This window comes from Salvelinus alpinus, chromosome 28 (genome assembly GCF_045679555.1).
Source record: "Salvelinus alpinus chromosome 28, SLU_Salpinus.1, whole genome shotgun sequence".
NCBI classification, from domain to species: domain Eukaryota; kingdom Metazoa; phylum Chordata; class Actinopteri; order Salmoniformes; family Salmonidae; genus Salvelinus; species Salvelinus alpinus.
Window position 1 is genome coordinate 41,715,743 of NC_092113.1, and position 16,369 is coordinate 41,732,111.

General features: G+C 40.7%; 1 protein-coding gene across 1 annotated transcript in view; it reads right to left on the bottom strand.

Annotated features, from left to right (window-relative positions):
* Positions 1 to 16,369, bottom strand: part of LOC139556891 (laminin subunit alpha-5-like) — a 195,218-nt gene that overhangs the window by 115,270 nt on the left and 63,579 nt on the right. Inside the window, exons 7-13 of the mRNA XM_071370986.1 lie at positions 15,967 to 16,082; positions 5,373 to 5,491; positions 4,623 to 4,713; positions 4,175 to 4,309; positions 3,798 to 3,863; positions 3,375 to 3,509; positions 1,472 to 1,609 (exon numbers count right to left, since the gene is read on the bottom strand). Of these exons, the coding sequence (XP_071227087.1) occupies positions 1,472 to 1,609; positions 3,375 to 3,509; positions 3,798 to 3,863; positions 4,175 to 4,309; positions 4,623 to 4,713; positions 5,373 to 5,491; positions 15,967 to 16,082 (800 nt within the window). The remainder of the gene's footprint in view (positions 1 to 1,471; positions 1,610 to 3,374; positions 3,510 to 3,797; positions 3,864 to 4,174; positions 4,310 to 4,622; positions 4,714 to 5,372; positions 5,492 to 15,966; positions 16,083 to 16,369) is intronic.

A 16,369-nucleotide genomic window follows, 5' to 3' on the forward strand; every position in this document is an offset into this window, starting at 1 on the left:
TATGTCAGTATTGAGCTGTATATCCATGGTCCTGTGTTGTATATCAGTATTGAGCTGTATATCCATGGTCCTGTGTGTTAGTATTGAGCTGTATATCCATGGTCCTGTGTTGTATATCAGTATTGAGCTGTATATCCATGGTCCTGTGTTGTATATCAGTATTGAGCTGTATATCCATGGTCCTGTGTTGTATATCAGTATTGAGCTGTATATCCATGGTCCTGTGTTGTATATCAGTATTGAGCTGTATATCCATGGTCCTGTGTTGTATATCAGTATTGAGCTGTATATCCATGGTCCTGTGTTGTATATCAGTATTGAGCTGTATATCCATGGTCCTGTGATGTATATCAGTATTGAGCTGTATATCCATGGTCCTGTGTTGTATATCAGTATTGAGCTGTATATCCATGGTCCTGTGTTGTATATCAGTATTGAGCTGTATATCCATGGTCCTGTGATGTATATCAGTATTGAGCTGTATATCCATGGTCCTGTGTTGTATATCAGTATTGAGCTGTATATCCATGGTCCTGTGTTGTATATCAGTATTGAGCTGTATATCCATGGTCCTGTGATGTATATCAGTATTGAGCTGTATATCCATAGTCCTGTGATGTATATCAGTATTGAGCTGTATATCCATGGTCCTGTGTTGTATATCAGTATTGAGCTGTATATCCATGGTCCTGTGATGTATATCAGTATTGAGCTGTATATCCATGGTCCTGTGTTGTATATCAGTATTGAGCTGTATATCCATGGTCCTGTGTGTTAGTATTGAGCTGTATATCCATGGTCCTGTGTTGTATATCAGTATTGAGCTGTATATCCATGGTCCTGTGTTGTATATCAGTATTGAGCTGTATATCCATGGTCCTGTGTTGTATATCAGTATTGAGCTGTATATCCATGGTCCTGTGTTGTATATCAGTATTGAGCTGTATATCCATGGTCCTGTGTTGTATATCAGTATTGAGCTGTATATCCATGGTCCTGTGATGTATATCAGTATTGAGCTGTATATCCATGGTCCTGTGATGTATATCAGTATTGAGCTGTATATCCATGGTCCTGTGTTGTATATCAGTATTGAGCTGTATATCCATGGTCCTGTGTTGTATATCAGTATTGAGCTGTATATCCATAGTCCTGTGTTGTATATCAGTATTGAGCTGTATATCCATGGTCCTGTGTTGTATATCAGTATTGAGCTGTATATCCATGGTCCTGTGTTGTATATCAGTATTGAGCTGTATATCCATGGTCCTGTGTTGTATATCAGTATTGAGCTGTATATCCATGGTCCTGTGATGTATATCAGTATTGAGCTGTATATCCATGGTCCTGTGTTGTGTCATCTTTCTGAAGAGAAAGACACTCAGCAGACAATGTTTTTTGGAGCCAATGTGTTGGCAGACAGACAATCACTTTTGGCACAGTGGGTAACAATGTGTTGGCAGATACTCACGTCGGCAGAGGGGGTAGTTGAAGTAGCCCGGAGCACACTGGTCACACGAGTACCCCTGGAAGCCTTGGCGACACTGGCACTGCCCTGTCAGCGTATCACACCTACCACCCTGCCACCCCGCGCCTGAGCACTGACAGGCTGGCGGAGGAGAGGGCACACTGGGGATATCTCTGTGTGTAGTTATCTAGTGTATATCTCTGTGTGTAGTTAGTGTATATCTCTGTGTGTAGTTATCTAGTGTATATCTCTGTGTGTAGTTAGTGTATATCTCTGTGTGTAGTTGTCTAGTGTATATCGCTGTGTGTAGTTATCTAGTGTATATCGCTGTGTGTAGTTATCTAGTGTATATCGCTGTGTGTAGTTATCTAGTGTATATCTCTGTGTGTAGTTAGTGTATATCTCTGTGTGTAGTTATCTAGTGTATATCTCTGTGTGTAGTTATCTAGTGTATATCACTGTGTGTAGTTATCTAGTGTATATCTCTGTGTGTAGTTATCTAGTGTATAGTCTCTGTGTGTAGTTATCTAGTGTATATCTCTGTGTGTAGTTAGTGTATATCTCTGTGTGTAGTTATCTAGTGTATATCACTGTGTGTAGTTATCTAGTGTATATCTCTGTGTGTAGTTATCTAGTGTATATCTCTGTGTGTAGTTATCTAGTGTATATCTCTGTGTGTAGTTATCTAGTGTATATCACTGTGTGTAGTTATCTAGTGTATATCTCTGTGTGTAGTTATCTAGTGTATATCTCTGTGTGTAGTTAGTGTATATCTCTGTGTGTAGTTATCTAGTGTATATCGCTGTGTGTAGTTAGTGTATATCTCTGTGTGTAGTTAGTGTATATCTCTGTGTGTAGTTATCTAGTGTATATCGCTGTGTGTAGTTATCTAGTGTATATCTCTGTGTGTAGTTATCTAGTGTATATCTCTGTGTGTAGTTAGTGTATATCGCTGTGTGTAGTTATCTAGTGTATATCTCTGTGTGTAGTTATCTAGTGTATATCTCTGTGTGTAGTTAGTGTATATCTCTGTGTGTAGTTAGTGTATATCTCTGTGTGTAGTTATCTAGTGTATATCTCTGTGTGTAGTTATCTAGTGTATATCTCTGTGTGTAGTTAGTGTATATCTCTGTGTGTAGTTATCTAGTGTATATCTCTGTGTGTAGTTATCTAGTGTATATCTCTGTGTGTAGTTAGTGTACATCTCTGTGTGTAGTTAGTGTATATCTCTGTGTGTAGTTATCTAGTGTATATCTCTGTGTGTAGTTATCTAGTGTATATCTCTGTGTGTAGTTATCTAGTGTATATCTCTGTGTGTAGTTATCTATTGTATATCTCTGTGTGTAGTTAGTGTATATCTCTGTGTGTAGTTATCTAGTGTATATCTCTGTGTGTAGTTAGTGTACATCTCTGTGTGTAGTTAGTGTATATCTCTGTGTGTAGTTATCTAGTGTATATCTCTGTGTGTAGTTATCTAGTGTATATCGCTGTGTGTAGTTAGTGTACATCTCTGTGTGTAGTTAGTGTATATCTCTGTGTGTAGTTATCTAGTGTATATCTCTGTGTGTAGTTATCTAGTGTATATCTCTGTGTGTAGTTATCTATTGTATATCTCTGTGTGTAGTTAGTGTATATCTCTGTGTGTAGTTATCTAGTGTATATCTCTGTGTGTAGTTATCTAGTGTATATCTCTGTGTGTAGTTAGTGTATATCTCTGTGTGTAGTTATCTAGTGTATATCTCTGTGTGTAGTTAGTGTATATCTCTGTGTGTAGTTTGTGTATATCTCTGTGTATAGTTATCTAGTGTATATCTCTGTGTGTAGTTAGTGTATATCTCTGTGTGTAGTTAGTGTATATATCTGTGTGTAGTTATCTAGTATATAGTCTCTCTGTGTGGTAACTTACCCTGGCAGTTGAGTCCGTAGTGCCCAGGTGCACAGACGTCACAGTGTTCCCCAGTGAAGCCAGGTTTACAGATACAGGTGCGCAGGTCTGGACGACAGGAGTTTCCCTCCGTACCTGCAGCACTGCACTCACAGTCTACACAGAGAGATAGGAGACACGTTACTGTTACTGTAGCCTAGGATAGACTTGACATTGTTTGGTTCTGCTAATCACATCCCCCCCCCATGCCTATCTCATTGCAATGCTGTAGGGTTTAATGGTCCAACACAAGCAGAGACGTGTACAACGCAGAGAAAATGATTGGTGATAAATAACACATGATACCACAGATGGAGAAAAATTAGTCTCGTCTTACGCCGTCGGTATGATTTGTACTATCGTTTTGAATAAATTGGAGAAATAAAATATATTTAAAAGACTTACTGTTGATTTCTCCGGCAGGATTAGCTTCTCTGTTGCTATTGTTGTTGTTGAGTTTGGTTGCTATGGCTGACAGAAACACACATTAGACAAGTTATAGCAGTAGTCCCCTTGAGAGAGAGTTGTTATCGATCCTGGGCTGCTACAAAGCTGTAGGATCTGTTTCCCAAACAGAGATTAAGCCTAGTCCTAGACTAAACAGCTATTTCAATAGACATTCTCCACTGAGAATGATTTTTAGTTGTTGTCCAGGACTAGGCTAAATATGTGTCATGGGAAACTGTCCCTAAAGACTACTTCCTGTTTATGCCCCTACAACTTTGTACCTAAAGACCTATTTTATGAGAACCATAAGAAATGTTTACATTCGGGATACTTACGGTAGCAGTCTGGGAAGTTAATGTATCCCTCAGCACAGGAGTCACAGTTCTCTCCGGTGTAGTTGGGTTTACAGTAACAACGACCCGTCAGATCCTCACAGGTACCATCGGTGAACTCTGACTGGCACACACAGGCTGCAGAGTGGAGGAGGAGGAAGAGGAGGAGGAGGAAGATGATGAGGAAGAGGAGGAGGATGAGGAAGAGGAGGAGGAAAAGGAGGAGGAGGAAGAGGTGGAAGAGGAGGAGGAGGAGGAAGAGGAGGAGGAGGAGGTGAACGAAGACAATCAACTGTATTAATCTGCTGTTAAGTGACAAACATCACTTGTTAGAAAAAATATCATCAAGACCTACGGTTATACAGCTATAACACCAAGGGACAAATAAAATATTATCTTTCAAACACACCAATCAACATGTCTTTTAGTTTGAATAATAACTGTCACTCACGGGAGCAGGCCAATGGGGAGTCCAGGGGGTGGTCAGGTGATCTGTAGTAGGTGAGGATACAGCGCTCACAGTTGACACCAGTGGTGTGATGCTGGGAGTGGAAAGCAAGATACAATGAGTCAATGGCATACGACACAGATTTATTTTAGGGGATAGTTACTGAGATTTATCTTCAGGATTACAATGGGTTAATGACATACAACACATGATTACAATGAGTCGATGACATACAACACAGGATTACAATGAGTCGATGACATACAACACAGGATTACAATGAGTCGATGACATACAACACAGGATTACAGTGAGCCGATGACATACAACACAGGATTACAGTGAGCCAATGACATACAACACAGAATTACAATGAGTCGATGACATACAACACAGGATTACAGTGAGCCAATGACATACAATACAGGAATACAATGAGTCGATGACATACAACACAGGATTACAATGAGTCGATGACATACAACACAGGATTACAATGAGTCAATGACATACAACACAGGATTACACTCAGCAACGTACAGCAATGTAGATAAGGACACAGTGCAGATTAAATGGAGCCGGTGCATTGGAATAGGGAGGCTACACAAATAAATGTAATGTCTTTTGCTTAATTGATTGATACATTTATTGGTTGAACAAATGTAATTTCACTTGTCTACGCCATGTCTTTTAGCTTCTGTAATCATCTCCTACTATAAGGAGTTGGTGTTGATAAAAGGCCAGTAGTAATACCTGACACTCCATGCAGACTCCACCGCCCCTGTACTGTCCCTGGATGTTGACGCTAGCTCTCCTCCGGTCGAACTCGGGGTCGTAGTAACAGCTAAAGGAGTGTTGGTTACAGTTACACGCTGAAAGAAATAGGAACAGAAAATAAGGAATCACTCAACCTTATTACACAAAGACATTTCATTCATCAGAAAGTTTGAAAACAAAACAACAAAACAAAACGGACATATTAACGAATGAAACTAGAAACGCCTAGTGGCGTGGCCCAGGCGCCTGCAAGCTGACTTCTGTCGTCAGTCGGAACGTGTTTTCGTCCGATACATTGGTTTGGCTGACTTCTGAGCAGTGTGTTTTAAGAAGCAGCGTGGCTTGGCGGGTCATGATTCGTAAGGATCGCAACTACTAATTAAAAAAAAATAATAAAAAAAAAATATATGGGCTACAGTGAATGAAACAGATAACCTGGAAACAGACTGACACACAAACAAGGAAATGTAATGTGTATCAAAACACACACTGGTCTCATCCCAACCAATACTATAATTTACAGACCTGTCTCATCCCAACCAATACTATCATTTACAGACCTGTCTCATCCCAACCAAAACTATCATTTACCGACCCGTCTCATCACAACCAAAACTATCATTTACAGACCCGTCTCATCACAACCAAAACTATCATTTACAGACCCGTCTCATCACAACCAATACGATCATTTACAGACCCGTCTCATCCCAACCAATACTATCATTTACAGACCCGTCTCATCCAACCATAAATTATCATTTACAGACCCGTCTCATCACAACCAATACTATCATTTACAGACCCGTCTCATCCAACCATAAATTATCATTTATAGACCCGTCTCATCCCAACCAATACTATCATTTACAGACCCGTCTCATCACAACCAATACTATCATTTACAGACCCGTCTCATCCAACCATAAATTATCATTTATAGACCCGTCTCATCCAACCATAAATTATCATTTATAGACCCGTCTCATCCCAACCAAAACTATCATTTACAGACCCGTCTCATCCCAACCAAAACTATCATTTACAGACCCGTCTCATCTCAACCAAAATTATCATTTACATACCCATTTCAGTTCAGTCAATTCAGGAAGTAAACAGACTTTGAGGAAGTAAACTGACCTCCTGAATTGAAATGGAATTGACCCTAACCCTGGATTTCAGGGACCTCTGATGGACCAATTTTTAACAGATATTCTGTTGTCACATAGTCAGAGCAGGAACTACACCAGACCATATCAACAAGACTGAACTACACCAGACCATATCAACAAGACTGAACTACACCAGACCATATCAACAAGACTGAAATACACCAGACCATATCAACAAGACTGAACTACACCAGACCATATCAACAAGACTGAACTATACCAGACCATATCAACAAGACTGAACCATACCAGACTGAACCATAACAAGACTGAACCATACCAGACCATATCAACAAGACTGACCTACACCAGACCATATCAACAAGACTGAACTACACCAGACCATATCAACAAGACTGAAATACACCAGACCATATCAACAAGACTGAACTACACCAGACCATATCAACAAGACTGAACTACACCAGACCATATCAACAAGACTGAAATACACCAGACCATATCAACAAGACTGAACTACACCAGACCATATCAACAAGACTGAAATACACCAGACCATATCAACAAGACTGAAATACACCAGACCATATCAACAAGACTGACCTACACCAGACCATATCAACAAGACTGACCTACACCAGACCATATCAACAAGACTGAACTACACCAGACCATATCAACAAGACTGACCTACACCAGACCATATCAACAAGACTGAAATACACCAGACCATATCAACAAGACTGAACTACACCAGACCATATCAACAAGACTGAAATACACCAGACCATATCAACAAGACTGAAATACACCAGACCATATCAACAAGACTGACCTACACCAGACCATATCAACAAGACTGACCTACACCAGACCATATCAACAAGACTGAACTACACCAGACCATATCAACAAGACTGACCTACACCAGACCATATCAACAAGACTGAACTACACCAGACCATATCAACAAGACTGAACTACACCAGACCATATCAACAAGACTGAACTACACCAGACCATATCAACAAGACTGAACTACACCAGACCATATCAACAAGACTGAACTACACCAGACCATATCAACAAGACTGACCTACACCAGACCATATCAACAAGACTGAAATACACCAGACCATATCAACAAGACTGAACTACACCAGACCATATCAACAAGACTGAACTACACCAGACCATATCAACAAGACTGAACTATACCAGACCATATCAACAAGACTGAACTATACCAGACCATATCAACAAGACTGAACTACACCAGACCATATCAACAAGACTGACCTACACCAGACCATATCAACAAGACTGAACTACACCAGACCATATCAACAAGACTGAACCATACCAGACCATATCAACAAGACTGAACCACACCAGACCATATCATCAAGACTGAACTATACCAGACCATATCAACAAGACTGAACTACACCAGACCATATCGACAAGACTGAACTACACCAGACCATATCAACAAGACAGAACTATACCAGACCATATCAACAAGACTGAACCATACCAGACCATATCAACAAGACTGAACTACACCAGACCATATCAACAAGACTGAACTACACCAGACCATATCGACAAGACTGAACTACACCAGACCATATCGACAAGACTGAACTACACCAGACCATATCAACAAGACAGAACTATACCAGACCATATCAACAAGACTGAACCATACCAGACCATATCAACAAGACTGAACTACACCAGACCATATCAACAAGACTGAAATACACCAGACCATATCAACAAGACTGAACTACACCAGACCATATCAACAAGACTGAACTATACCAGACCATATCAACAAGACTGAACTATACCAGACCATATCAACAAGACTGAACTACACCAGACCATATCAACAAGACTGACCTACACCAGACCATATCAACAAGACTGAACTACACCAGACCATATCAACAAGACTGAACCATACCAGACCATATCAACAAGACTGAACTACACCAGACCATATCAACAAGACTGAACTACACCAGACCATATCAACAAGACTGAACTACACCAGACCATATCAACAAGACTGAACCACACCAGACCATATCAACAAGACTGAACTACACCAGACCATATCGACAAGACTGAACTACACCAGACCATATCAACAAAACAGAACTATACCAGACCATATCAACAAGACTGAACCATACCAGACCATATCAACAAGACTGAACTACACCAGACCATATCAACAAGACTGAACTACACCAGACCATATCAACAAGACTGAAATACACCAGACCATATCGACAAGACTGAACTACACCAGACCATATCAACAAGACTGAACTACACCAGACCATATCAACAAGACTGAACTAGACCAGACCATATCAACAAGACTGAACTACACCAGACCATATCAACAAGACTGAACTACACCAGACCATATCAACAAGACTGAACTACACCAGACCATATCAACAAGACTGAACTACACCAGACCATATCAACAAGACTGAACTACACCAGACCATATCAACAAGACTGAACTACACCAGACCATATCAACAAGACTGAACTACACCAGACCATATCAACAAGACTGAACTACACCAGACCATATCAACAAGACTGAACTACACCAGACCATATCAACAAGACTGAACTACACCAGACCATATCAACAAGACTGAACTACACCAGACCATATCAACAAGACTGAACTACACCAGACCATATCAACAAGACTGAACTACACCAGACCATATCAACAAGACTGAACTACACCAGACCATATCAACAAGACTGAAATACACCAGACCATATCAACAAGACTGAACCATACCAGACTGAACCATAACAAGACTGAACCATACCAGACCATATCAACAAGGCTGACCTACACCAGACCATATCAACAAGACTGAACCATACCAGACTGAACCATAACAAGACTGAACCATACCAGACCATATCAACAAGACTGACCTACACCAGACCATATCAACAAGACTGACCTACACCAGACCATATCAACATGACTGAACTATACCAGACCATATCAACAAGACTGAACCATACCAGACCATATCAACAAGACTGAACTATACCAGACCATATCAACAAGACTGAACTATACCAGACCATATCAACAAGACTGAACCATACCAGACCATATCAACAAGACTGACCTACACCAGACCATATCAACAAGACTGGACTATACCAGACCATATCAACAAGACTGAACTACACCAGACCATATCAACAAGACTGAACTATAACAGACCATATCAACAAGACTGAAATACACCAGACCATATCAACAAGACTGAACCATACCAGACCATATCAACAAGACTGAAATACACCAGACCATATCAACAAGACTGGACTACACCAGACCATATCAACAAGACTGAAATACACCAGACCATATCAACAAGACTGAACCATACCAGACCATATCAACAAGACTGAAATACACCAGACCATATCAACAAGACTGGACTACACCAGACCATATCAACAAGACTGAACTATACCAGACCATATCAACAAGACTGGACTACACCAGACCATATCAACAAGACTGAACTATACCAGACCATATCAACAAGACTGAACTATACCAGACCATATCAACAAGACTGAACTATACCAGACCATATCAACAAGACTGAACTATACCAGACCATATCAACAAGACTGACCTACACCAGACCATATCAACAAGACTGAAATACACCAGACCATATCAACAAGACTGGACTACACCAGACCATATCAACAAGACTGACCTACACCAGACCATATCAACAAGACTGAACTATACCAGACCATATCAACAAGACTGACCTACACCAGACCATATCAACAAGACTGAACCACACCAGACCATATCAACAAGACTGAACCATACCAGACCATATCAACAAGACTGAACTACACCAGACCATATCAACAAGACTGGACTACACCAGACCATATCAACAAGACTGGACTACACCAGACCATATCAACAAGACTGAACTACACCAGACCATATCAACAAGACTGAACCACACCAGACCATATCAACAAGACTGAACTACACCAGACCATATCAACAAGACTGGACTACACCAGACCATATCAACAAGACTGGACTACACCAGGCCATATCACCAGTTGTTTTTTCAGTTTTTTTCAGGGGAGACAGGATGGAAGAAAATAATATTTCAAGAAGCATTGAGATTAGATTTAGGCGAGAAAGAGACATCCGAGGAATCTGACGTCCCAACCTTGCACAAACTAAACACAGAAAAACACCCATCCCTACTTGGTTTTGGCAGCCCCAGTCGACCCAACAGAGACCTTAGGTAATGCTATTTTCTACTGAGTCTGAGAAAGTTTATCTGTTCTTATCAGCCGTCAGCGAGGTGGCCGTAGCCATACAGCCTTATCCACGACACACACACACACACACACACACACACACACACACACACACACACACACACACACACACACACACACACACACACACACACACACACACACACACACACACACACACACACACACACACACACACACACACACACACACGGTCTGCTCAGATCAGAACTAGTGGCACCGCTTCCCTCAGCGCACCGCTTTTATCAGACTGAAACAACATGATAACTTTCATTTCTCTGTTCTGGTGAAGCCGTTGTGAGGTCACTCTCTCTCGCTCTTGTTTTCCTTCATTTTTGCGAACGTTAGTGTGACGTCTGTGGATCCATGATTAAAAATAACTGGGTCTTTCATGGGGATGATGATGATGATGTGTGTGTGTGTGTGTGTGTTCGCACAAGTGTATCTGTGTGTAATCCAGTATGAATGGAGGGTGGAAGAGGTGTCAGTGAGAAGAGCCATGGACTGCGCCTGTTTCCTTAGGGGATAGTTACTGAGGTTTATCCTAGGGGATAGTTACTGAGGTTTATCCTAGGGGATAGTTACTGAGGCTTATCTTAGGGGATAGTTACTGAGGTTTATCCTAGGGGATAGTTACTGAGGTTTATCCTAGGGGATAGTTACTGAGGTTTATCCTAGGGGATAGTTACTGAGGTTTATCCTAGGGGATAGTTACTGAGGTTTATCCTAGGGGATAGTTACTGAGGTTTATCCTAGGGGATAGTTACTGAGACTTATCTTAGGAGATAGTTACTGAGGTTTATCCTAGGGGATAGTTACTGAGGTTTATCCTAGGGCATAGTTACTGAGACTTATCCTAGGGATTAGTTACTGAGACTTATTTTAGGGATTAGTTACTGAGACTTATCTTAGGGATTAGTTACTGAGACTTATTTTAGGGGATTAGTTACTGAGACTTATCTTAGGGGATAGTTACTGAGACTTATCTTAGGGGATAGTTACTAAAGATTATCCTAGGTGATAGTTACTGAGACTTATCCTAGGGGATAGTTACTGAGACTTATTTTAGGGATTAGTTACTGAGACTTATCCTAGGGGATAGTTACTGAGACTTATCTTAGGGGATTAGTTACTGAGACGTATCTTAGGGGATAGTTACTGAGACTTATCTTAGGGATTAGTTACTGAGACTGATCCTAGGGGATTAGTTACTGAGACTTATCCTAGGGGATAGTTACTGAGACTGATCCTAGGGGATAGTTATTTAGACTTATCTTAGGGCATAGTAACTGAGACTTATCCGAGGGGATAGTTACTGAGGCTTATCCTAGGGGATAGTTACTGAGACTTATCTTAGGGGATAGTAACTGAAACTTATCTTAGGGGATAGTTACTGAGACTTATCTTAGGTGATAGTTACTGAGACTTATCTTAGGGGATAGTTACTGAGACTTATCCTAGGGGATAGTTACTGAGGTTTATCCTAGGGGATAGTTACTGAGGTTTATCCTAGGGGATAGTTACTGAGGTTTATCCTAGGGGATAGTTACTGAGGTTTATCCTAGGGGATAGTTACTGAGGTTTATCCTAGGGGATAGTTACTGAGGTTTATCCTAGGGGATAGTTACTGAGGTTTATCCTAGGGGATAGTTACTGAGGTTTATCCTAGGGGATAGTTACTGAGGTTTATCCTAGGGGATAGTTACTGAGGTTTATCCTAGAGGATAGTTACTGAGACTTATTTTAGGGGATAGTTACTGAGACTTATGCTAGGTGATAGTTAGTGAGACTTATCCTAGGGATTAGTTACTGAGACTTATCTTAGGGATTAGTTACTGAGACTTATCTTAGGGATTAGTTACTGAGACTTATTTTAGGGGATTAGTTACTGAGACTTATCTTAGGGGATAGTTACTGAGACTTATCTTAGGGGATAGTTACTAAAGTTTATCCTAGGTGATAGTTACTGAGACTTATCCTAGGGGATAGTTACTGAGACTTATTTTAGGGATTAGTTACTGAGACTTATCCTAGGGGATAGTTACTGAGACTTATCTTAGGGGATTAGTTACTGAGACGTATCTTAGGGGATAGTTACTGAGACTTATCTTAGGGATTAGTTACTGAGACTGATCCTAGGGGATTAGTTACTGAGACTTATCCTAGGGGATAGTTACTGAGACTGATCCTAGGGGATAGTTATTGAGACTTATCTTAGGGCATAGTAACTGAGACTTATCCGAGGGGATAGTTACTGAGGCTTATCCTAGGGGATAGTTACTGAGACTTATCCTAGGGGATACTTACTGAGACTTATTTTAGGGGTTAGTTACTGAGACTTATCTTAGGGGATAGTAACTGAAACTTATCTTAGGGGATAGTTACTGAGACTTATCTTAGGTGATAGTTACTGAGACTTATCTTAGGGGATAGTTACTGAGACTTATCCTAGGGGATAGTTACTGAGGTTTATCCTAGGGGATAGTTACTGAGGTTTATCCTAGGGGATAGTTACTGAGGTTTATCCTAGGGGATAGTTACTGAGGTTTATCCTAGGGGATAGTTACTGAGGTTTATCCTAGGGGATAGTTACTGAGGTTTATCCTAGGGGATAGTTACTGAGGTTTATCCTAGGGGATAGTTACTGAGGTTTATCCTAGAGGATAGTAACTGAGACTTATCCTAGGTGATAGTTACTGAGGTTTATCCTAGGGGATAGTTACTGAGGTTTATCCTAGGGGATAGTTACTGAGACTTATCCTAGGGATTAGTTACTGAGACTTATCTTAGGGATTAGTTACTGAGACTTATCTTAGGGATTAGTTACTGAGACTTATTTTAGGGGATTAGTTACTGAGACTTATCTTAGGGGATAGTTACTGAGACTTATCTTAGGGGATAGTTACTAAAGTTTATCCTAGGTGATAGTTACTGAGACTTATCCTAGGGGATAGTTACTGAGACTTATTTTAGGGATTAGTTACTGAGACTTATCCTAGGGGATAGTTACTGAGACTTATCTTAGGGGATTAGTTACTGAGACGTATCTTAGGGGATAGTTACTGAGACTTATCTTAGGGATTAGTTACTGAGACTGATCCTAGGGGATTAGTTACTGAGACGTATCCTAGGGGATAGTTACTGAGACTGATCCTAGGGGATAGTTATTGAGACTTATCTTAGGGCATAGTAACTGAGACTTATCCGAGGGGATAGTTACTGAGGCTTATCCTAGGGGATAGTTACTGAGACTTATCCTAGGGGATACTTACTGAGACTTATTTTAGGGGTTAGTTACTGAGACTTATCTGAGGGGATAGTAACTGAAACTTATCTTAGGGGATAGTTACTGAGACTTATCTTAGGTGATAGTTACTGAGACTTATCTTAGGGGATAGTTACTGAGACTTATCCTAGGGGATAGTTACTGAGGTTTATCCTAGGGGATAGTTACTGAGGTTTATCCTAGGGGATAGTTACTGAGGTTTATCCTAGGGGATAGTTACTGAGGTTTATCCTAGGGGATAGTTACTGAGGTTTATCCTAGGGGATAGTTACTGAGGTTTATCCTAGGGGATAGTTACTGAGGTTTATCCTAGGGGATAGTTACTGAGGTTTATCCTAGGGGATAGTTACTGAGACTTATCTTAGGGGATAGTTACTGAGGTTTATCCTAGGGGATAGTAACTGAAACTTATCCTGGGGGATAGTTACTGAGACTTATCCTAGAGGATAGTAACTGAGACTTATCCTAGGTGATAGTTACTGAGACTTATCCTAGAGGATAGTAACTGAGACTTATCCTAGGTGATAGTTACTGAGACTTATTTTAGGGGATAGTTACTGAGACTTATGCTAGGTGATAGTTACTGAGGTTTATCCTAGGGGATAGTTACTGAGGTTTATCCTAGGGGATAGTTACTGAGGTTTATCCTAGGGGATAGTTACTGAGGTTTATCCTAGGGGATAGTTACTGAGACTTATCTTAGGGGATAGTTACTGAGACTTATCTTAGGTGATAGTTACTGAGACTTATCTTAGTTGATAGTTACTGAGACTTATTTTAGGGGATAGTTACTGAGACTTATCCTAGGGATGAGTTACTGAGACTTATCTTAGGGATTAGTTACTGAGACTTATCTTAGGTGATAGTTACTGAGACTTATTTTAGGGATTAGTTACTGAGACTTATTTTAGGGATTAGTTACTGAGACTTATTTTAGGGGATTAGTTACTGAGACTTATCTTAGGGGATAGTTACTGAGACTTATCTTAGGGGATAGTTACTAAAGTTTATCCTAGGTGATAGTTACTGAGACTTATCCTAGGGGATAGTTACTGAGACTTATCTTAGGGATTAGTTACTGAGACTTATCCTAGGGGATAGTTACTGAGACTTATTTTAGGGGATTAGTTACTGAGACGTATCTTAGGGGATAGTTACTGAGACTTATCTTAGGGATTAGTTACTGAGACTGATCCTAGGGGATTAGTTACTGAGACTTATCCTAGGGGATAGTTACTGAGACTGATCCTAGGGGATAGTTATTGAGACTTATCTTAGGGCATAGTAACTGAGACTTATCCGAGGGGATAGTTACTGAGGCTTATCCTAGGGGATAGTTACTGAGACTTATCCTAGGGGATACTTACTGAGACTTATTTTAGGGGTTAGTTACTGAGACTTATTTTAGGGGATAGTAACTGAAACTTATCCTGGGGGATAGTTACTGCGACTTATCTTAGGAGATAGTAACTGAGACTTATCCTAGGGGATAGTTACTGAGACGTATCCTAGGGATTAGTTACTGAGACTTATCTTAGGGGTAGTTACTGAGACTTATCCTAGTCTGTGTGTGTGTGTGTGTGTGTGTGTGTGTGTGTGTGTGTGTGTGTGTGTGTGTGTGTGTGTGTGTGTGTGTGTGTGTGTGTGTGTGTGTGTGTGTGTGTGTGTGTGTGTGTGTGTGTGTGTGTATGTGTGTGTGTGGGTGTGGGTGGGGTGGGGTGAAGGGGTAAGGGTGGTGGGGTGTGGTAACACGCACGTTCACACTCGTTAGCCTTGTAAATGGTCGCTGGTTTCCATGGTAGCTGGTTGAATCCGGGGCAACACTGGTCACATGACTTCCCACAAGTGTTGTGCTGGCAATCACACTGCAGTCTAGAGGAGACAACGCACACAGATAAACAAACATGGATGAATACACAGACAAAACAGAGACTTTATATATCTGTAGTTCTCTAACTTTGACAGCTCTCGAGAAGAAAATCCTACTTCTGATCCAGTACGTCACACTGTGTGTGTGTGTGTGTGTGTGTGTGTGTATGTGTGTGTGTGTGTGTGTGCGTGCGTGCGTGCGTGCGTGCGTGCGTGCGTGTGTGTGTGTGTGTTTTCAGCAGCTCTGTGACAGCTCTTCTTTAGATAAATAGTGCCTTGCGTTCCAAACA